The sequence below is a fragment of the Bos javanicus genome, chromosome 23 (genome assembly GCF_032452875.1).
Source record: "Bos javanicus breed banteng chromosome 23, ARS-OSU_banteng_1.0, whole genome shotgun sequence".
NCBI lineage: Eukaryota > Metazoa > Chordata > Mammalia > Artiodactyla > Bovidae > Bos > Bos javanicus.
The window spans coordinates 32,715,721-32,739,170 of NC_083890.1; the positions used below are offsets into that span (position 1 = coordinate 32,715,721).

General features: G+C 38.9%; 1 protein-coding gene across 7 annotated transcripts in view; it reads right to left on the bottom strand.

Moving 5' to 3' along the window:
• CARMIL1 (capping protein regulator and myosin 1 linker 1) overlaps positions 1-23,450 on the bottom strand; it is a 307,561-nt gene that overhangs the window by 113,048 nt on the left and 171,063 nt on the right. For all 7 annotated transcript variants that reach the window (XM_061399266.1, XM_061399264.1, XM_061399258.1 and 4 more), the window contains 3 exons: positions 17,854-17,942; positions 16,412-16,506; positions 5,458-5,544 (listed from right to left, as the gene is read on the bottom strand). In XM_061399266.1, coding sequence (XP_061255250.1) covers positions 5,458-5,544; positions 16,412-16,506; positions 17,854-17,942 — 271 coding nt within the window. The remainder of the gene's footprint in view (positions 1-5,457; positions 5,545-16,411; positions 16,507-17,853; positions 17,943-23,450) is intronic.

Genomic DNA, 23,450 nt, shown 5'->3' on the forward strand with positions numbered 1-23,450 from the left:
TATTGAAGAATTTAAAACGGTCTACATGTACAATATTAGATTATGTGCATAAGTGAGGGGACATTTTGCATACACTGGGCTATCACATACCATTGAAAGTGACCAAGTGTTTACTGACACAAAAGATCACAATTTACTATGGGGGATAGGGGAAGAAGTTTACGAAACAGTAATCACATATCATAAAATAGTATAATCACATATATACATGTGTGTGTTTTTGTAGATATTTATATTAAAAAAAAACTACTTACCGACACAAAACAGTGCAGAAGAACAAGTACCAAAGCGTCAACAGTGACAATCTTGTATTGACTTGGTACTCGTATTGCAAGTAGTTTTTGCTTTCTTAGTCATACTTTTCAGAATCTTCGAAGTCTGTACCATAATACGTAATGCACTGATAATCATCAGGAAAAGGGTTTTTATAAAATTGATTTGCTGATGTAGAACACTGATAACAGAAAGGGACTACATCTTAGCTTTCAGATCTATAGATGGCTTTAGGCATCAGGACAGAAAACACTGGCTCCTGGTGAATTGTTTCCCTTCGGAAAGTTACTTTTGTCCCTTCATCTTAAACATGTGGACACAATCATGGCATGAATGGAACGAACCCAAATTTCAACTCACTCACCATGACTGCACGGTCGGAATAAAGTAGGAATGGATGGATAGTAAACCATTCCCGGACCACTTTGCTTTACCCACTCACCCATGACACAGCAGTGAGAACATTCAGTGCCAGGTGCCAGGGACACAGCAATGAAGGACACAAGACCCTTGCCAGCTAGAACCTTGCAGGCTAGGACACAACCAAAATACAGTGAAACATGCACTAAAGTTGAGGGATTTACAAAGTGCTATGGAATGCAGAGAAAGGGGCATCCAGTTCTGCAGGGGGTGGTGAGAGGAGGTTGTCTGAGAAGGACTTCAAAGAGAAAAGGAGACAGAAGCTGAGTCTTCCAGGAGGAGCACTAATTCACCAGATTTGTGGGTGGGGACACTGAGGTTGTCCTGGGCAAAATAGGAACATATAAAAATACATGATGGAAAAACACTATATGATGGAAGGGAGGAAGGAAAGAGAAGGGAGGGAAGGAGGAAGATGATGGTGGCAGGGACAACATGGCACTCTGTGCCAAAAATGACACTATACATTTTAACCCATTTAATCCCACCACCTCTGACGAAGTAGAGACTCAAATTTCCATATTATAAATGAGGTTGCTAAGGAATCAAGGGACTGAGATGTATTAATGTATTTGTAGTTAAGTAAAAATGTTAGGACTCAAGCCTAGACAATCTGCTGGAGAACTGGCAATCACTACACATATGTCCTCAACAGCCATATGTTAAGGAGTGGCAAATTACTCAAGAAAGTTTCATTTTACACCCACACTGGGTAGCACCACTATATCAGGTGTTGGAGAGATGGAGACAAGAAACACACACGTGTGGCAAAGAGAGCCCCCTTCTCGTAGGGAAAACACAAAATTCATACAATGATGTTAGATATGACCTAGAAGTGACACAAAAGAAAAAGTAAGTGATTCTGTTGAAGCCTCAGGAATAGGGAAGACATGTCAGAAGAGATGATCATAGATGAGGGTTTTGTAAAATATACTGAAGCTCTCTAAAAATATTTGGAGATGTGTGACATAAGAGAAAATACGTATTGGTCTCTGCCCCCCTTGCTGGTTCCTGGCACAGAGCTCCTCAAACCCCTGTAATTTCCTGGGCGATAAAAACACTAGAAACATCCCTTGTTCTGATATTTGTCTTTGACCCTGACTCAGGGTTCCCAAAACTCCTATAAATTCGTAAGTGATAAGAGCAGTAGGAGCATCTTTTGTTCTAATGCAGCAACTCTGGGTGGGCTCCTGGATGGGGACTGGTCATCAGAATGACCAAGCCACAATGAGCAGCTTGGAATTCCATCCCCACTCCCACCCACCAACACTTCTGCACAAAGGGGAGAGGGCCTGGAAATGCAGTTAATAATTGATCATGCCTACGTGATAAGGCCTCCATGAACATACCATGGGTTCTGGAGAGCTTCTGAGAGCTTCCAGGTTGATGAACACATCGGCACATGGAGGGTGACACGCCCCAAATCTACAGGAACAGAAGCTCCTGTGCTTGGCACCCTCCCAGTCCTCACCCTGTGGTTCTCTTCTTCTGGCTGTTCATCATCTGGATCCTTTACCCTTAATAAACTAGTAAATACGGGAAGAGAGGAGGGAGGGGGGTTCAGGATGGGGAACACATGTACAGCTGTGGCGGATTCATGTTGATGTATGGCAAAACCAATACAATATTGTAAAGTAATTAACCTCCAATTAAAATAAATAAATTTATATTTAAAAAATAAAATAAAATAAACTAGTAAGTGTAATAAGCACTTCCCTGAGTTCCGTGAACCACTCTAGCAAATTAATCAAATTCAAGGAGAGAGACTTCAGAACCTCTGATAACCTGGGCTTGTCAATAGGCATGTAAAGGGCATGGAGGGAGAGGAGGGTGTTGGGGGCATAACAGTCTTGTGGGACAGAGCCCTTAACTTGTGGGATTTGACGTCATCTCCAGGTAGATACTGAGCTGAATTATAGGATACCCGGCTGGTGTTGCAGAGAACTGCCTGGTGTGGGGGGGAAACGTCCACATATCTGGTGACCAGAAATATCAGAAGTGACATGTTTTGTGTGAGTAGTAAAGGAGACATACAGAGAAACACAGAAGTAAGAATGGAGATTTTTCCAATACAAGATGAAAGAAAAACTTTTCAAGTACAAAGGCATGATGTATGCAGGAAGATTTCAATTATTAGTAGTAGTGTTATAAAGGGGACAATATAGCAAAATAAGAACAGAACAGAAAAAAATGGGAAGATGGTGAGTGGAGTCAGGAAAGAACCTGGGGAAAGAAAGGCAACTTCCAAGACAGGAAATAGAGCGGGTACAGCAAGAGTGATGACTGTAACTGCAGTTAGGCCCAACCATTTTCTGTACACCAGACAGTCCATCTGACAGGATTATGTGTATGTGGGGGCAGGGGGAGTGTGATAGCAAAGAAGTCTTTCCAAGGATGAACCAAAAAACACAACCAGTAGTAATCCTTTGGTAAGATACAGAATCAATGCAAAGAAATAGAGGAAAACAATAGGAGGGGAAAGACTAGAGATCTCTTCAAGAAAAACTAGAGATACCAAGGGAACATTTCATGCAAAGATGGGCTCAATAAAGGACAGAAACAGTATAGACCTAACAGAAGCAGAGGATGTTAAGAAGAGGTGGCAAGAACACACAGAAGAACTATACAAAAAAGATCTTCATGACCCAGATAATAACGATGGTGTGACCACTCACCCAGAGCCAGATATCCTGGAAAGCAAAATTAAGTGGGCCTTAGGAAGCATCACTATGAACAAAGCTAGTGGAGGTGATGGAATTCCAGTTGAGCTATTTCAAATCCTAAAAGATGATGCTATGAAAGTGCTGCACTCAGTATGCCAGCAAATTTGGAAAACTCAGCAGTGGCCACAGGACTGGAAAAGGTCCGTTTTCATTCCAATCCCAAAGAAAGGCAGTGCCAAAGAATGCTCAAACTACCACACAATTGTACTCATCTCACACGCTAGTAAAGTAATGCTCAAAATTCTCCAAGCCAGGCTTCAACAGAACATGAACCATGTGCTTCCAGATATTCAAGGTGGATTTAGCAAAGGCAGAGGAACCAGAGATCAAATTGCCAACATTCGCTGGATCATAGAAAAAGCAAGAGAATTCCAGAAAAACTTCTGCTTTATTGATTACGCCAAAGCCTTTGACTGTGTAGATCACAACCAACTGTGGAAAATTCTTCAAGAGATGGGAACACCAGACCACCTTAGGTGCCTCCTGAGAAATCTGTATGCAGGTCAAGAAGCAACAGTTAGAACCAGACATGGAACAACAGACTGGTTCCAAATCGAGAAAGGAGTATATCAAGGCTGTATATTGTCACCCTGCTTATTTAACTTATATGCAGAGTACACCATGTGAAAGGCCAGGCTGGATGAAGCATAAGCTGGAATCAAGATTGCTGGCAGAAATATTAATAACCTCAGATACGCAGATGACACCACCCTTATGGCAGAAAGCAAAAGGAACTAAAAAACCTCTTGATTAAAGTGAAAGAAGAGAGTGAAAAAGTTGGCTTAAAACTCAACATTCAAAACACGATTATCATGGCATCCAGTCCCATCACTTCATGGCAAATAGATGGGGAAACAATGGAAACAGTGACAAAATTTATTTTCTTGGGCTCCAAAATCACTGCAGATGGTGACTGCAGCCACTGAAATTAAAAAACGCTTGCTCCTTGGAAGAAAAGCTATGACTAATGTAGACAGCATATTAAAAAACAGAGACATTACTTTGCCAACAAAGGTCCATCTAGTCAAAGCTATGGTTTTTCCAATAGTCATTAGCATCGAAGAATTGATGCTTTTGAACCGTGGGGTTGGAGAAGACTCTTGAGAGTCCCTGGGACTTCAAGGAGATCAAACCAGTCCATCCTAAAGGAAATCAGTCCTGAATATTCACTGGAAGGACTGATGCTGAAGCTCCAATACTTTGGCCACCTGATGCAAAGAACTGCCTCACTAGAAAAGACCCTGATGCTGGGAAAGATGGAAGGAGGAGGAGAAGGGGATGACAGAGGATGAGATAGTTGGAAGGTATCACGGACTCAATGGACATGAGTTTGAGCAAGCTCTGGAAGCTGGTGATGGACAGGGAAGCCTGGTGTGCTGAAGTCCATGGGGTTGCAAAAAGTCGGACACAACTGAGCAACTGAACTGAACTGAATATACAGAAATATCAAACCACTATCTTATGCTCTTGGAACTAACAGAGTGTTGTAAGTCAACTATATTTTATTTTTAAAAAAATTGCTAAATCAAAAACAAAACAACAACACAACACAAACAGCTGCCTTTAGGAACAGGAGGCAGGACCGCAACTCAAAGCTGAAAAAGTTGAAGACTGCATGTGGACATTCAGATTATTCTCCAGTATGAAAGCATTTCACTTTAGAACACCAGAATTTCAATCAGATAACTTCTTTACTTTAAAACTGCCAGAGCATTACAATACACATACAGTTGACCCCTGAACAACACGAGGATTAAACTGCGCATAACTAATTGCCAGCTGTCTGTATCCACAGTTCCTCCACTTCTGCAGATTGAACTAACTGTGGATCATGCAGTACTGTAGCATTTACTATTGAAAAATAACCACATGTAAGTGGATCCGGCAGTTCAAACCCATTGTTCAAGGATCAACTACATTACTAAAGGCAGATACATAACTGAGTAATAATTCTAACCATGTATAAGGAAGCATGGGGCAGTAAATACATTATCGATACAAAGTTAAGTAAATAAAGTTAAGTAAGTAAGATATACTGTACCTTTAGGTGACAATGAGGTTTTAGACAAATTTAAATGCTTTAATCCCTTTGGGAGTTTGGCAAATTGAATGCTTAAAGAAGACACACCTGTGAAAGGAAGGAAAGAAAGGGATCATTAGAATTTTTAAGTTGTCAGGATTGCATTTGTTTTACAATGCCTGAAAATTAAGTTTGACTCCAATTTAAGTGCCTGTTTTTCCTAACGTTAGTTGTTTTCTAGTCATCTACTATCACGCCTCCTTTACTTTCTCTCCTAGCTAGGATAAGAGAAAGGCATAATAATTATCAAAACTTTACCAGGACTAAGTGTTATCCTCTCTTCAGAGTGCTATTTCAAATGCAAATAGTCTTGGAAAGAGTGATGTCATTTCCCCTCCTTTTCTTTTTAGCCTCTGTCTTAATGAGTTGATCACTCTTCTGGGTGGGCGGATGCGTACTATTTAATTATTGTCAAGAAAAACAATGTGGCATTATTCAGATAACAGCTTTACTTTAAGCAGGTGAATTCCAGTATTGAATTGGCTTACAGCTAACAACCTTGGACAAAGCATCAGAGCATGTTTTAACCTACCTTCTTGAAGGTAGGTTTGGAAACATAAAATAACTCCCAAGGAATTTACAGTATTAAAAATCAAGTGGTTTCTAAATTTAATGATCAGGGTGTGAGATTGTGAAAACTCCCTCACTCACCTAAGGATTACAATGAGTGTAGACTCTTTTCTGGGAGGAAGTAAGTAACAGATAAACAATCAATGTATGTCCTACAGGGCCTTCAACCAACCCCCTGCTTCACCTGAGTTATGACCTCCCCAGGGGCATGTTTTGAGAAACATCCTAAAACAGTATTAACCGTAAGGTCCCATAGACTGGTTCTCAGACCCCAGTTCTCTCCTTACCCACGGTAAGGAACTACCGTGCTAGCTGCTGCCTATCACATAACCCCAAATTAAATATAAATTTTATCAAGTAATAAGTACTACTCTAGAAATAAACTAAACATCATTCAGCTTGATTAAGCCTTTAGATGGGTGTTTCCCCAAGGATGGCAGGTACTGGGAGACCCTGCCTGTCTCCCACAGCATTTCCCAAACAAGTCTGACAATCACTGGATTAAGTACTGTTAAAAAGGTTTTTTAATTAAAAGTATGTCTAGAGATTTGAATATTTTAAACCATAGTGTTAACTACAAAGAGGGGAGAGGTCTGATATTTAGTCAATACATTCTTGTAAAATGAATTGATTTAAATATTTTAAATTAAGACATCAAAATTTGGGTATACAATTCAATAACTGGAGCCTATTATACAGAGTGAAGTAAGCCAGAAAGAAAAACACCAATACAGTATACTAACGCATATATATGGAATTTAGAAAGAGGGTAACAATAACCCTGTATACGAGACAGCAAAAGAGACACTGATGTATAGATCAGTCTTTTGGACTCTGTGGGAGAGGGAGAGGGTGGGATGATTTGGGAGAATGGCATTGAAATTTGTATAATATCATATATGAAATGAGTCGCCAGTCCAGGTTCGATTCACGATACTGGATGCTTGGGGCTGGTGCATTGGGACGACCTAGAGGGATGGTATGAGGAGGGAGGAGGGTTCAGGATGGGGAACACATGTATACCTGTGGCAGATTCATTTTTACATATGGCAAAACCAATACAATATTGTAAAGTTAAATAAAATAAAATTTAATTAAAAAAAATTGGGGTATACAATTCAAGCCATGCTTAGAGTGAAGTCTATAGTTCTAAATACACAAGTGAATAAAGAAGAGCTGTAAACTAATAATTTAAGTATCCACCTCACAATGTCTAAAAAGCAACAATAAATTAATCCCCATTTCATCTCCATAAACAGAAGGAAAGAAATAACAAAGGGAAGACCTCAATTGAATAGAAAGCAGTCATAAAATAAGTTTAACAAAGTATGTTCTTAAAAAATAAAATTAATAGATCCCAGCAAGACTTTAAGAGAGAGAGAGAAAGAGAAGGATCAAAGTATTAAAATCAGAAATGAAAACAGAACACCAGAAGAGATCCTACAAACACTACAAATGGAACAGAAGGGTGTAAGAGAAAAAAAAACTACAGATCAAAAAATGTATCACTGCAGAAGAAATCCTTCTGAAAAATACAACTTAGCAAAACTTACTTAAGAAATAACATCCCCTATCTAAGAAAATAATAAATCTACTATTAAAAACCTCTCCACAACCAAAAGCAAAAGAAGCCAAATATAAGAGTATGCATTGTATAATTCTATAGTGGTGAAGTTCCAGAATAAATAAAGCTAATCTATCACAACAGAAGGCAGAATACACAGACAAGTCCGTGCATTTTCATAACGTCCCACTTCTTGACCTTCATGGTGGCTGCGTGACAGCATTCCCTTCGGAAAAATTCACTAAGACCTAAACTTGGAATTTACAGACCTTTATGAATATACATTATACTTCACTGAATACAAGTTACTTCAGAAAACTTAGGTACAGAAGATAACAGAGGAGGAAATCTAAATGACTGGGTGGCAATGACTTGTTAGATACTACACTAAAGACACAGTCCGTGAAAGGTATCATCGATTAGTTGGACTTCATTAAAATTTAAAATTGCTGTATATTTAGCAAGGGGGAAGGGGAAGATAAATTGAGAGATTGGGATGGACACATACCCGCTACCATATATTGGGTTGACCAAAAAGTCCCTTTGGGTTTTTCCATAACATCTTACAGAAAGCCCTGAACAAACTTTTTGACCAACCCTGTATAGAACAGATAACTATAGGAGAAATTAAGACAGGACACCATCATGGGTAAAATTGATAACTAGCAGGCAGCTGCTGTTTAACTCAGGGAGCCCAGCCTGGCATCCTGTGACAATCTAGAGGGGTGGAGTGGTGATGGAGGGAAACTTAAAAGAGAGGGGAAATGTATATAATTTTGACTGATTCACGCTGATACACGGCAGAGACAACCACAACATTGCAGAACAATTATACTCCAATTTATAAAAATCACCCATTTATAAAAAAAAGTTAATAAGAACCTACTCTATAGTACATGGAACTCTACTCAACACATAAAACTGCAAATGCCTACAACCAAATGCAAGGACACCCACCATTCTATTCAATCCTTAATCAGAAACTTTCCTTTAAAAAGGAATAAATAATAACAATACTACTTTTCTCTAGAAATAGAACTATCACACCCTAAGTAATGAAAGCAATAAAAGGTGAGGCTCCTAAGTTAGAATAAAGGTAAGTAAAGTCATGTTTGATCATTTATTTTAAATGAAAAAAGCAGGATTAAAGGTAAAAGAGGACTAAAGGCTCAAACACAAGACTGTCTGGTTAAAGTATTTTTTTCTCTAATTCTAGACTAAGTTTTACTAAGTTCTTTCTCGACAAAATGTTTTGTTTCAGCTTCCTAGGCATCCACAAATTATAAATACATTCTATTTCCTCTTTTAAGAAATACCCTTGCTAAGTGCTAATGGAATGAAAGGCATAAATGAGGTCAGTTACTGTTCAGTTTTTCAAAAATAAAAGAACTGAATTCATTTTTGATAAAAAGTCCTCCACTTTGGCAGACTTCAGAAATGGGGTCTTAGCAACAAGAATAAATTGAGAGTGGTTGGCAGCCAAAATCTTAGGAAAAACAAAAAAATTCACCTGCCTTGTATTTCCTGAAGTTAGTTACTAAATAGCGCCATGGAAGAAGCTGATCATCGAGAAAACATTTCCCCCACTAAGAAAGGACAGAAGAGACTTTTAACTTCTGGCAAAAACTATTCAATCCTGCCCCCCAAATAAAGCCACACAGCCTTCAGAGCTATGAATTAAAACAAAATTTATCACCAACAGCTTTCATCTGGAGACTTTACTGGATGAATAACCCTTCCTGTAATTTATTTTTGTTTTAGTTTGTGTCAAATTTAGAAGGAAAAAAGGTCTAATTTTTATTTCTCCTTTCAAAATGGAAACCATTATAGCTCCCTCTGCTTCAAAATATTTATGACTAATAAAAAGTAACTATAAAATGTTTAGAATTTTAATTTGGAATCAGAAGTTATTAACTCACAAAGACAGGAAATTAAATTTGACATTGCTGTTTTACCCCATTAATCAGGCATGTACTTAAAACTCTATGACAGTAACATGCATGCATGCATACTGAGTCGCTTCAGTCATGTCTGACTCTTTGCAACCCTGGAGACTGTAGCCCACCAGGCTCCTCTGTCCATGAGGATTCTCCAGGCAAGAATACTGGGGTGGGTTGCCATGCCCTCCTCCAGGGGATCTATCTTCCTGACCTAGGGATCAAACCTGCGTCTCTTAGGTCTCCTGCATTGGCAGGCGGTTCTTTACCACTAGTGCCACCCAATTACATATAAAACTCTAAAACTTTAATATCCTAGAATTTGTGTGATTCACATGGTAAGGAAAAAATGGTTTAAAGTTGGTCCTTGTTGATTCAGTTCAGTTCAGTTGCTCAGTTGTGTCCGACTCTTTGCAACCTCATGGACTGCAGCACACCAGGCCTCCTTATCCATCACCAACTCCCGGAGTTTACTCAAACTCATGTCCATTGAGTCAGTGATGCCACCCAACCATCTCATCCTCTGTTGTCCCCTTCTCCTTGTTGACTGAAAGCATAATATTGGTAATTTTACAAAATTCTGCCCATGGAGTTCTAGCAACATGATCAGGGAAACAAATGACTCTTTCTTGGCTGTTAGAAAGCATATAGATTTGAACACTGTAGATGTCAGAACACAGGTGAAAGTTAAAATCTTTAGATTTCTACTAATTTCAATGGCTTCCCTGGAGAGTTCAGAAACACTAAGAAAACTAACTAAATAAAAAAAATATAAGAGACTTCCCTGGGGGTTCAGTGGTTAAGAATCCTCCTGCCAATATAGGGGGCACAGGTTCCATTCCTGGTCCAGGAAGATCCCAAATATCATGGAGGAACTAAACCCATGTGCCACAACTGAGCCCACACACCTAGAACCCGTGCTCCAAAGCAAGAGAAGCCACCACAGTGCAAAGCTTGCACACTGCAACACAGGTAGCCCCTGCTCAACAACTAGAGAAAGCCTGCATGCAGCAATGAAGACCTAGCACAGCCAAAAATAAACAAAACAAATAATAAAATATTTTTTAAGATAAATAAAACATGATGGAATATTTCCATTTCAAAGATAAAGTTGAGAGGAAGAGATTGAAGAACTAGGAATATAGGAATAAAAGACTAGTGGGAAAAAACAGTCAATACACTTAACTTTTGAATGCCCTAAAATCTAAATCTATGCAGTTTTTAAAATATTGTTTTACACTTTGTAAACATAAAGATATCAGTTAAATATGGCTAAATCATGACTCTAAAGAAAAGTACTTTCTGTTGTATAGCTGTCACACAGAAACCTGGCATCTTTAAATATCAAAGTGCTTAAGAAAATATATCGACGTGCTGTGGAATAAGCCAATGTTTTCCAAATCTCATACACAAATATTTCCTTCTACTTCCATAAGAAATGGAGACAGCCAAATCAGAAAATCCAAAAGACAGTAGAAGAGACTGACTGACTGATCACTCATGAACAATCAGTCTGAACAATCAGTACTAGGTAGAACTCTGTAAGCTTTTCCAAATTATGTAAACACAGCTTCCTGATCCATAAAAGGAGAGCAACATTTGCACTATTTAACTTCACAAGGCTACTCTATGAGTCAAATGTGGCAGTAAAAGTTAACATGTATTGAGTGCACAGTATGTGACACGGTGCATTGCTATTCCTACGGCTTTTATGTGTATTCTCATTTAATCTTTAAAACACTCTTTTGTGGGAGGTGCTATTATTATTTTAGAGAAATCTGAGGCATAGAGAAGTTAGGTAATTTGTCCAAGGAAACTCAGATGAAAAGTGGAGAAGCTCAGATTTGAACCCACGTATTCTGACTCTAAAACCCACTGATATACACTGAAATATGAAGGATCTACCCTGCCCTCAAATGTAAGCAGCATTTCTAGAATCCATTTGTCTTGTCTTATTCAGATCAAATCAGAGCCACCACCAGATGGTCAGCAAAAAAACAACTTGGGTGCGTCAGGTCAACATTTCCAAAAGCAAAACATTTCAAGACAGGATTCTAAATCATCTTTAAACAAAATAATCCAATTTAGAATAAAGTGAGGGGAGGAAATCAGGACAGACATTCCTGACGAGGCTAAGATCATAAAATCGAGGGGAACGGGGAACGGTAACCAGGGAGACTGGAACACAGAGCTTGTGACATTTAGAGAAGGAAAGTGTGTGAAACGAGTGGAGAGAGAAGAGCTCTGTTTCCCAAAACACTCCACTTTAATCCAAAAAGTCATCAGATCCAAAGCATTAGTCAGGAGGCGATGACCGCAACACCCTGGTTCAGACACCAGGTCAGTCCAGAGGACTCAACACAGAGCTAGTTAATAAAGTGCAGTAAGCATAGGGAGTCTCAAGCCTTTTCTACCATGACCCACATACAGAAAGAGATTTGACATTGTGGTACAGGAAGCTCATACCAAAATAAGCACATAGACATATAAGCAAAAACTAAAACCCCAGTTTTCCTAAACAATGCGCTCTGATATTTTCTATTGTGTTCCATTTCTTCTTTTTATTAAAATGCTTACCAGGTCTTGACCTACAGTCTGAAAACACACAGGACTAGGAGGCCAAGAGGAAGCTGGGGAACTGGCTGGCCCTGCAACTGGGATAAGAAGAGCTCATGAATGCGTGTGGTCCATTCGCTGCCCTGTGGGGCTCCTGCAGAGCACGACGAGCAGGGCATCCAGCATTGGAAGCACTGCCAGTACACACGACCCCCCTCCTACTAAATCATACTTCAACCTCCTCCACCAGCAGCCCCTTAACAACAGAAGGCTGCTTGTCCTCTGAGCACAAGCCTGACGGGGAGGCTGAGCTGTAAATATCAGGGCTTTGCTGCATCAACATTCATATCACAATGCAAGGAGCCAAGCTTCCGCTCTGAGAATTTCCAAATAAGGCCCTGAGAGGATGGTTCAGGTGCAAAAATCGAATTCTACTTGGTACTTAAATTCCTCAGCATTCTAGGCTGCCAAACCGCCTTGTGTTTCTTTGCATTTCCTTGTAAATAATCTTCCCAGGCTTGGCCTCTTTTACAGACTAAACAATTCAACTGCACACTCCTCCCCCCATGCTTTTTTATTGTTTTTCAGTGAAAAGCTCAGAAACAAAAGTCATGACCATTTTCCCCTATTTTGAAGTCTCTATAAATATTTTACATTCAGTTGGATTTCTTGTGGACTCCCCATCCAGGAGCAGAAAAGCTACCAATCATCTTTAGGTATTTAGCCTGGATGGAAGGAAAAAAAAAGCCTGTAAAGAATTTGTGTTCAGGAGGCTCAGTCCAAAGAATGAAAAAAAGGTGGGGAATACAGGTGCTGGCAGTTGTCCAAGAGCTCTGGCCAAACATAGCAACGAAGGAATCTAGAAGGGGCAGAAACACAGAAAGCCTTAGTTTGAGAAAATATTTTCAGGAGTGTCAAGGCTTGAGTGTAAGTGAGCAGAAAACACCCTGGAGAGTCGGCATCTATGTGTGAAGCTCTGGAAAACATGCTTGGAATGATTCTTGGTTCTCACACCTGGGAATGCAGGTAGGAGAAAGATGTACAAGGACCAGGTCACAAAGGTAGGGAAGTGGAGGAAAAGGCGGGGACACGTCATCTCTCCACACCGGTTCTGACTCTGCACAAAAGAATCTTGATAAACTTCACCATGGTTTTCAACTCCAATTTAAAAGTGACAAAAAAAGGAATTCTATTATGAAGTGAAATTCAGTTTAAAGAAAATATTTATTGATTGCATATAAGGTCTTGGGCTAGGTGTGGTGTGTCTTAGGAGATTACAAGAGAATGATGGACAAGGAGGAGGAATGAGAAGTAAGGCTGGTACAGAGACATCCATATCTAATTCCAGTGCAACAGAAGGAAGGAACTGCTATCTCAGGAGTTCAAACTCAAGATGAGGAGTCAACAGATAAGGCTGTCCAGGAGGGCTGAGCCTCAGGGCATACGAGGCACACCACAGGAAGATAAAGAGCCCCAGACTCATTCTTCCCCTAAAAGCATCTGCCTACAAAGCGGGAGACCCGGGTTCCATCCCTGGGTAAGATTCCCTGGAGAAAGGAATGGCACCCCACTCCAGTACTCTTGCCTGGAAAATCCCATGGACGGAGAAGCCGGGTACGCTACAATACATGGGGTTGCAAAGAGTCAGACACGATGGAGTGACTTCACTTTCAGCCTCCCAAGCCCAAATAATTTGAAAGATCTTTGGGGTCTCTCTTCTTTCCCTAAATATATTTTTGGGGTTCACCCATGTCACAGCAGGACCAGCACCTCGTTCTCCTGTGCTGTGGAGCAGGGTTCCACGGTACAGATACACCACATTCTGTTTATCCCCCCATCAGGGATAAGCATTTAGGTTTCCACTTTGGGGCAACCATGAACTTCTATTAACACTCATTCACTAGTGTTTGAGTGGACATTCATTTCGTCTCTCTTGGGGACCACCTAAGAGTGAAATTGCTGGGTCATAGAGTAAATTTGTGTTTGACTTTTGGCTAAACAGCACCCGAAGAGACTGCCCCATTGTACACTCACACCAGTAATGCATAAGTTCCCATTTTCCACATCTTTTCCAACACTTATTTTGATGATAGCTCAACTACTGGTTGTGAGGTGATATCTCAGTATGGTTTGAGTTTGCATTTCCCTGATGACCAAGGAGTGTCCCTTACTACACTCTGGATTTCACATTCCTAGCGACCAGCACTTAATAATCATTGATTCTGTCCAGTCAGGAGACAAACATGATTGAGTTCCTTCCATCCTAAAAACAAAAGCAAAACAGCCCTACTGTCTATAAAAGGTGATCTACATGGTTTTAGTCACCTCTTGGTAGCATTTGACTAGTAGAGAGAACACTTGTTTTTCCTAAAGAAAATACTAAAACCCCAGAGAAACTCCTGTTCCAGAGTTACGTTTCCAGTATTTTCAGCTTTGCCTTTTACACCTATGAGAGTGTCTTTCATGTGATCTAGTTTTCCAATTTAGTCTCAACCTTCCTTTAGATTCACTATTTCAGGTGCTAGGAAGTTCCTCTTCAAATGTTTCCTTGGATGCCACATGGGTATCTTTTTCAATGAAGAACAATGTCAGTAACAGGAACAAAAATACAGAACTGAGTGTCTATACCAGGATCTTCAGCTCAGTTTAATAATTAACCCTCATCAAATATATAACATCCCGAGATGAAAGGCCCTTAGTCAACAATGCTGGAAAATATCTGTAATAAATACACAATGAAAACAAAGTATCCCCTCTAGAGATAAAGCTACTCCTTCTTAAATCTCATCCATCAGTGTTCTCCTACTGAGAATTCAAACTCTCAGGCTTCACTTTCTAAAGCTACTCACTCTTCCCTCTACTCATGCAAACATCTTCTAATAAAACCTTCTTTTGCCTCCTCATGAAATCTAGTCCTTCAACTCCTCTCTATTCTCACACTCAAATCTCATTAAAAATTAAAAGACATCTGTGATAGGCAGAACTGTAAGCTGGTCCTCAAGATTCCTATCCCTGGCAAATACATCCTACATAATTTAAGTGTGTGGGGTAGACCAAAGAACATGATGGGTTATCACAAATCTAAAAAGAAATGATACAAGTGAACTTACAAAACCGAAAGAGACTAAGACATAGAGAAAGAATTTATGGTTGCTGGGAAGGATAGAAGGAAGGGACAATTAGGGAGTTTGGGATGGACATGTACACATTGCTGTATTTAAAATGGATAATGTATAACAAACCACTACAATATTGTTAAGTAATTAGCCTCCAATTAAATTTTTAAAAACTAAAAAAATTAAAAATTAAAATGGATAAGCAACAAGGACTGACTATATAGCACAGGGAATTCTGCTTAATGTTATGTGGCAGGCTGGATGGGATGGGAGTTTGGGAGAGAATGGATACGTGTATATGTATGGCTAAGTCCCTTTGCTGTTCACCTGAAATTATCACAACATTGTTAATTGGTTATACCCCATTACAAAATAAGTAACTGGGAAAAAAAGGAATATGGTGGGATATCACATTGTGATTAGGTTACTAATCAGTCCACTCTGAATTAATCAAGAAGGAGACTGTCTTGGAGGAGTCTGACTCAAACAGGTGACCTGTCTACAAGAAAGTGAAGCATCAGAGAGCTGTGCTTCTGCTGGCCTGGAATGCAAGGCAGACAGTAAAGTTGGGAGAGGAGGGGACCACGTGGTGGGGACATGAGCACAGTCTTCAGGCACGGGAAGTGCTCCATGACTGGCAAGGAGCAATAAAATGACGACCTAGTCCTACAGCCTCAGGAATTTAATTCTGCCAACAACCAGTGAGCCTGAGAAGACCCCAGATCAAATAAACCCCAGCTGACTTGACTTCAGTCTCATGATACTGAGTAGAGAACCCAGTCAACCTGTACCCAGACTGACCCAAAGACACTGTGTGATAATAAATCCATGTAATCTTAAATTGCCATGTTTGTGGTAATTTGCTACCCAGCAAGAAAAAGTCAATACGATCGTTTAAAAAATAATATCCTCCTTTCCACTTGGATCAATTCCAAAAACTGTTCGTCAGCTGATACAATCATATTGGGTCAGCCAAAAAGCTCATTTGGGTTTTTCTGTAAGATCATACAGGAGCGTGAGTATTTTCACCAGAGGCTGGAAAAAATTTAAGCCAACAAGAGCATTTATAATATAATTACAACTAAGACACACTATTCACAGGCATGGCTAAATGAAAACTCCCTAATCCTCTTACAGTTCTGGCATCAACAGTCATGTAAATGCTACAGTACCTCGATCCTCCAGTGGGTTGCCAGCAAGGTTAATCGTGTGCAGCCCCGAAGTGGGATTATGTGCTAGAGCACTGGCCAGTTTTTGTGCAAAATCTCTGCAAGTAAACAAACATTAAGACACAATGTGTAAAACGACTCAATTAGAAAATTTAATGCTAGAATAGCTACAGTGAAATTTTAAAAAAGGAGGAGCCTTTACAGTATTAACCTATATATCATATTTGTTAAGAACCAATCTTTACAATTAATCTATATATCATATTTGTTAAGAATCAATCTATGTTCATGAGTACATTTCCTCATTAGAGAATCCGTAAAGTCATAGCCAGAATATGGTTCATCTTAATCAGTCCAAACCTCATTCCAAAGAAAAACGTGTAATTGCTCCTTTAAAGACACATTAAAGAATGCTATTAATAGTACTTTTGGCCCTTCTGTGACTTAAATCCTGAATTGTTTTTCATGAAAAATCACAATAGGCTATTCCCTATATCAGTTTTAATTTCATGCAATACTCAGGAAGGCAGAAGTGACTGCCCTAATTGTTGAATTTGAAGGCTATATTTGCTAGCACTATATTTTCAGTTCAGTTCAGTTGTTCAGTCATGTCCGACTCTTTACGACTCCATGGACTGCAGCATGTCAGTTGTCCATCACCAACTCCCAGTTTGCTCAAACTCATGTCCAACAAGTCAGTGATGCCATCCAATCACCTCATAGTCAAAAGCACTATTTTAGGTGTGTTTAACTTAAAATAATGTGTTAAGTGCTATGACTATGAAACTGCCAAGCCTCCTCACTTAGTAGCAGTGACGTCTTTACTCCAGCAGGTTCAAAGTCCCATGCCCCTAGTAAGGCTTGGATATTGTTACTGAACCACACTAGATGAAGATTATTTAAGTGTGAATTTGAAGAGAGAAATGGCTGAAACAGATCAAAGCCAAACAGTAACATCCTATGAAATGTGCCATTACTATGCCTACGATTTATAAGTAATGGTACTAGTAAAAGTTAACACATAGCATCTCTAATATGAAAGATTTTGAAACTTTTCTAAACACTTTCCTTGTATTAATTCATTTATCCTTACAACCATAATTCTACAAAGTAAGCACTACTATCACCAACTTAAAAATGAAGAGACTGAGGTACAGAGAACTGAACCAACTTGCCCAAAGACATGAGGCATCTGACCCAAGGGTCCATGCTCTTAAGCATTATCCTTATATACCCTCAAAGATACCATGTGACACACCACAAAAGAAGATAAAATCCTTGAACTTTGTAATAATGATGGGGATCACAGGGACTTTTTTTTAAGATGAGAAAAAACACTATACAGGTGATATCATTAACTTTTTTCTCAAAACCATGTATTAATTATAGAAGAAAGGGCAAAATGTTTTAAAGCAACACATTCATACATTCAGGAAAATACTCACGTTCTAAGTCCAGCATTTTCCAACACCAATTCTTCCAGTCGATTGGACCTGCTCACCACCCTCAAGATCTGTTCACAGACATCAGCGGACTGTAACAGAAAATATTCTTTGACCATATCGTAAGTCAGAATACGACCTCACTTCACCATCATAAATCCTTGCAGCTACAAAGCTTTCAATAAATCATTCATCCAATCAACAACCCATGAGTTGATAACTACTCCTACACATCCTGCTGATGAAGATTCAGGGAACAAAACAACATAAAGGAAGAAGTCCCTGACTCCCACAAAGATACCACCCAGAAGGCAATCAGACAAGAAGGAAATACACAATTATGACAGGAAAATAGGCATGTTGGCAGTGCTACAAGCACACAGATTTCATGCAATCCTGGGAAAACCAAAAGAAATCCCCAAGAAAGTGATACCCAAAATAAAAACCAAAGACTGAGTGGTAGTGATGATGGTGATGAGGCTGATGATGAAACTCTACTTTCTGAGTTCTTGTCATGTGCCAGGCCCTGAGCTAAGCCCTCTATGTGCATTTCATTAAAAGCTGTTAATTATCATTCTTTTTATAGATAACATTTAAAGATCTAATGTACTTTAAAAGAGAGGCTGAATAACCACTTGATAAATGTTAGGTGTTACAATGTTGCTACTAGTAAGTAATCTCTAAACTAAGGTAAGGAATAAGAAAGACTTTAATAATTAATCATCTCGTGTTAATAAAGCTCATGTTTTAAAAAATTATGTAGTCATAAACTCACGTCTTTCAAAATATTTTAAATGCTTAGGATATAATGTTAAATGAAAATACATAATTAAAATGAAGGGTTTAATAAAGATTACAGCAATTGAAATGGCTAATATATGCAGCCAAAAAGTCTTGAGGGAACTATGAGAAATCAAGAGTTGTGCCCTGGTAGAACTGTGCATAATTTTTTCTTTTAAATTTTTACCTATTAATGCTTTATATTTATTTATATCCTGCCTTATTCCAAAACTAAACTTAAGGTAGCTCCTGACCTTAAAATTATTCAGACATTGAAAAGTGATTTTTAAATGTCATCATAACTTAAGGTCTCTTTAAATCTTTTATGTTATTAAAAGAGAGAGAGAAATCATTTTGTGTGGTATAGCATACAATAGAGCAGTTTCTTTTCTTGAAATAGTACATAAAATATTATAGTTCTTTATCAGATCATGAATATCCAACTGGCTTAACCATTATTGGAAAAGTATAAAATGTAGCACAAATTCTCCAGTCAAGTAGCCTTTAGAAAAATGACTTGGAAAACCACCAAGAGGCACAGAATTTAAAGCTTTTATAATTCTCGTGTCCTGCTTGATTCCTCTGGGTTTATAATGCTGCCTTCATACTATTCCCGGGTTTCTAATGTGACCCACAGATTGATGAGGGGAGAGGAAAATTAATTCCAAGTGACCCAATGCCTGCAATTTATATTGTGCTGACAGTGGTGATTTTCAAAATGCTGACCCCTTATTAGTACCATTCTTCGCCTTACAATATACAACTAGAGGAAATGATCTTATTCTGTGTTATGATAAAAGGTGATTACTCAGACATGTTTTTGTGAAGATTATTCTAATTTCCAGAAATAATCCATAGTATCATCACCTTTCCAGGGCTACCTCAGAGCACCTAGAAAAGTAATTTACCAAAGCTGAGTTGTGAAGCAAGGCTTTCATCTACTCATTGGAAATTATTACTGTAATTAAAATTTATTAAAGAAAATGTACGAAAAGTGTGTCCAACTTTTCTTCAACATGCCAATAGGGAAGACGTGTGATAAGTCGTTCATGATTACATTAATTTTGCTACCTTTTATTAAATGCCAACTACATGAAGTGTTATTTGCATATATTTGTTATATACAAAGAATATACATGGATATTTTAAAGAGATACACACACAAACTTGGACACCAAGAAAATGTTACCATTACAGTAGTCTTCCCTAAATGTCTTATTGCATGTTCAGCACTTTGTTTACAGATTTAAGGAAAAGTTTTTTTTTTTAACAAGTTAATATGATAACTCTCTAAGAGCTTATATTTATTTTAAAATCAAATGTATAGCATGAAAACTGGAGAAATTACTATAAAATTACAAATGAACTAGTCCAAAATAAAACAAATACGGAAGTTTGAAACTGAGAGGAACCACATACCGTATCTGGTCCAAGCACATAATTTTTAAAAGATTTTAAAAGACCTAATGATGCTCACTGACTTACCTAAATGATAAAAAAGAGAGTTGAGCAAAATCCCCATTCTACTGAGATTTTATGAGTCCAGAACCTTGGCCCTAATTGTGTATTTGGCATATCTTCAAAAACAAACAAAAACAAAAAACCCTCTATCCTTCTACTTAAATTTGGAATAGTGACTGCTAACAGACTTCATAAGATCAGCATAAAGCATGTAAGTCACATTTTTCCTGTGGGACAGTAAGCACAGGAGACTTCTGTTGTGTGAGAAGCAATTTTAATAACCCAGAGAATTCATATAACTTGAGACGTCCCTTCTTTTTACACTTTGTGTTTTAAAAAAGCTGAAGAAGGTGTAATGCATTCCTGTGCTTCAAATAAACCAAGTATTAGAAAATGTTTCAAGATTACATATTGCAATAGCCATCAAAGGCTATTATCATTCCTTTTTACCTTTCGGTAACAAACATGGAAAAACCGCTAATCTCTTTGAAAACTTGCAGAGAGATATCCCAAAGAGTATTTCTCATTTTTAAATACTAAGCATTAAAAATATACACATTTTCATTTTTGTGTTTAAATCTGTTAGTAGAAAAGCAGAGAAGGCAATAATCCTCAAATCCTGTCTTCCACTTCCCACCATCCCAGGGCATCCAAAAAAGCACACAAGCACATACATGCTTTGTCTGGCCAAGACTGAAATAATTACGTGCGTGTTTTCTTTCCTAAACACCTAAGGCGTTTAAAAAAGAGATGCTGCCTGGGAGGAGTAACGATAGAACAGCAGCTCGAATGGCCTGATACCAGTGATTTCAGATAACTTCCAAAAGAGGGATGTCCACAACTTCCTCAGAGCTCTCTTGTGCCCCATTTTGAAAATCATGGGCTTAGGTGAACGTCTGAATGAGCCAGGAAAACTAACTTGGTAGCAAAGCATTGTTCTCTCTGATCCCACAATCCCCGGGCTAATCTACTTCTCATTCCTCGAATGGCTCCCCTCGCACACCTGCAATCTCTGTTGGCTCAGCCCTGCAAACGGTCCCCATCCCTGCAAACAGCAAATGAGAGGCTTCTGTTTCCAGGTCTCCCATCACGGCTGTCTGCTCACTCACTCCCTGGGGGTCACCATCCGTACTTCCATCATCACTGATCTGACACCCGCCTGTTTAGCTGATACAGTTTCCATAATTCATGCTCCCCCATTTGTTCACTTCTCAGCCTCTTGGCTAATCTGATTGTGAGGATGGCAATGACAGCTGACAGTTGTGAAATGCCTGTAGTATGTTAGACATTGTGTTAGAACTTCCATATAAATTATTTGGGCTTCCCAGGTGGCAAAGAGGTAAAGAATCTGCCTGCCAATGCAGAAGCAAGAAATACAGGTTCAATCCCAGGAAGTTTCCCTGAAGGAGGAAATGGCAACCCACTCCAGGACTCTTGCCTGGAAAATCCCATGGACAGAGAAGCCTGGCTGGCTATAGTCCGTGGAGTCACAGAATCAGACACAACTGAGCACCGCCACTATATATATATAATTTATATATGTAATAATAATTTATATATATATATTTATAAAATTTATAATTTTATATATTTTATATATATAAATAAAATTGACTCATCTCAATAACCTGCAAATGAGTTACATTGCTGTGTCCATTCATTCATTCAACAAAAGTCATTTGACATCTATTGATTAAACCAGCTTTTACTGAGTAGCTGCTATGAGCCACGTACTTTGATAAAGCACTGAATGGAGATAAATAAGACATGAGTTCCAATTAGCTCCCAGTAACAGGGATATAGCAAACAGAGGCCCTGGAAGATCAAATAATGTATCCAAGGTCACATAGCCCTGTAATAAGAGTCCAAATCTGAAACCCAGATTTGTTTCTAAGCCCACATTCTACTGTCAACCACATTGGCTCTTAATAATCCCCAAATGAGTTCCACCCAAGTTTATACCTATAACGCCTTAAGCCACTCACACCCCAGGCAAGTTCAGCAGACTGGCCACCAGGAAATCTCAACCTTCCACTTTCAACAGATCCAGGTCTCAATCCAAATCTTATCTCTTCACTTGGAAATTTTTTTAATTTTTTTCAAATTTTTCAATTGGAAGAAAATTGCTTTACAATGTTGTGTTGGTTTCTGCCATACAACAATGCGAATCAGTTATAACCATAAATATCTCCCCTCTCTCCTGAGACTCCCTCCCACCACCACCACCCCCAACTTACCCCTCTAGGTCATCACAGAGCCCCAGGTTGAGCTCCCTGTGTTATATGGCAACTTCACACTAGCTATCTATTTTACACATGGTAATATATATATGTCAAAGCTACTTTCTCAACTCATCCCATCCTCTTTCCACCCACCCCCACTATATCTACAAAACCTTTGCGTCTGCATCTCCATTCCTTCAAAACTACAGTGAACTATCACCTCACCCCAGTCACAATGGCCATTATCAAAAAATCTACAAACAACAAATGCTAGAGAGGACGTGGAGAAAGGGGAGCCCTCTTGCACTGTTGGTGGGAATGTAAATTGATACAGTCACTATGCAGAACACTATGGAGATTCCTTTAAAAACTAGGAATAAAACTGCCATCTGACCCAGCAATCCCACTACTGGGCATACGCCACCCTGAAAAAACCATAATTCAAAAAGATACATGTACCTGAATGTTCACTGCAGCACTATTTACAACAGCCAGAACATGGAAGCAACCTAGATGCCCATCACTCAGAAAAGCTTAACCCCCTAGTTTCTATCACCTCTGAAAGTTGGAGACTTAATGTTAAGAGTCTCCATTAAAACATCTAAATTATCTCCCATGCTCAAATGAAGCAGCAGAAACCTAACTCATGGATAAGCTTCTGTCCAAATGGCTGCTTTGAAATTGTGGGGACAAAAAAAAAAAAAAAAAAACCAGCCCAACAGAGCATCTTATTTCTACTAATAAAACAGACCAAAACTTTGGCTCCCCCATGTCTTATAAAAACTAACAGATTTCACTTTGATTTCATTTTGCTTACATGTAAATCTGCCCAAAACCTCATCTAGAAAATTAATGTTAGCTATCAAAGCTCCAGACCAACTCTACCTTGGTAATGTTTTCCTAAATTCTCAGGAAGGGAAGCTTTGTGGAGATGGAATGCAAGATAGGAACATAAAATCTGTTATTTGCAGCTGTGCAAATGTAACTTTAATAGTTTTTGCCAGTGGAATGAGGGTATACAGACGGCTCCACTAAATGTGCCTTTCTGTTCATCATCTAAAATTGCCTGAAGCAGCTGAAAACATGAGGAAGTACTTTTCTGAAGCATCTCCCATTACAAACTTTGTAAAATGTTCT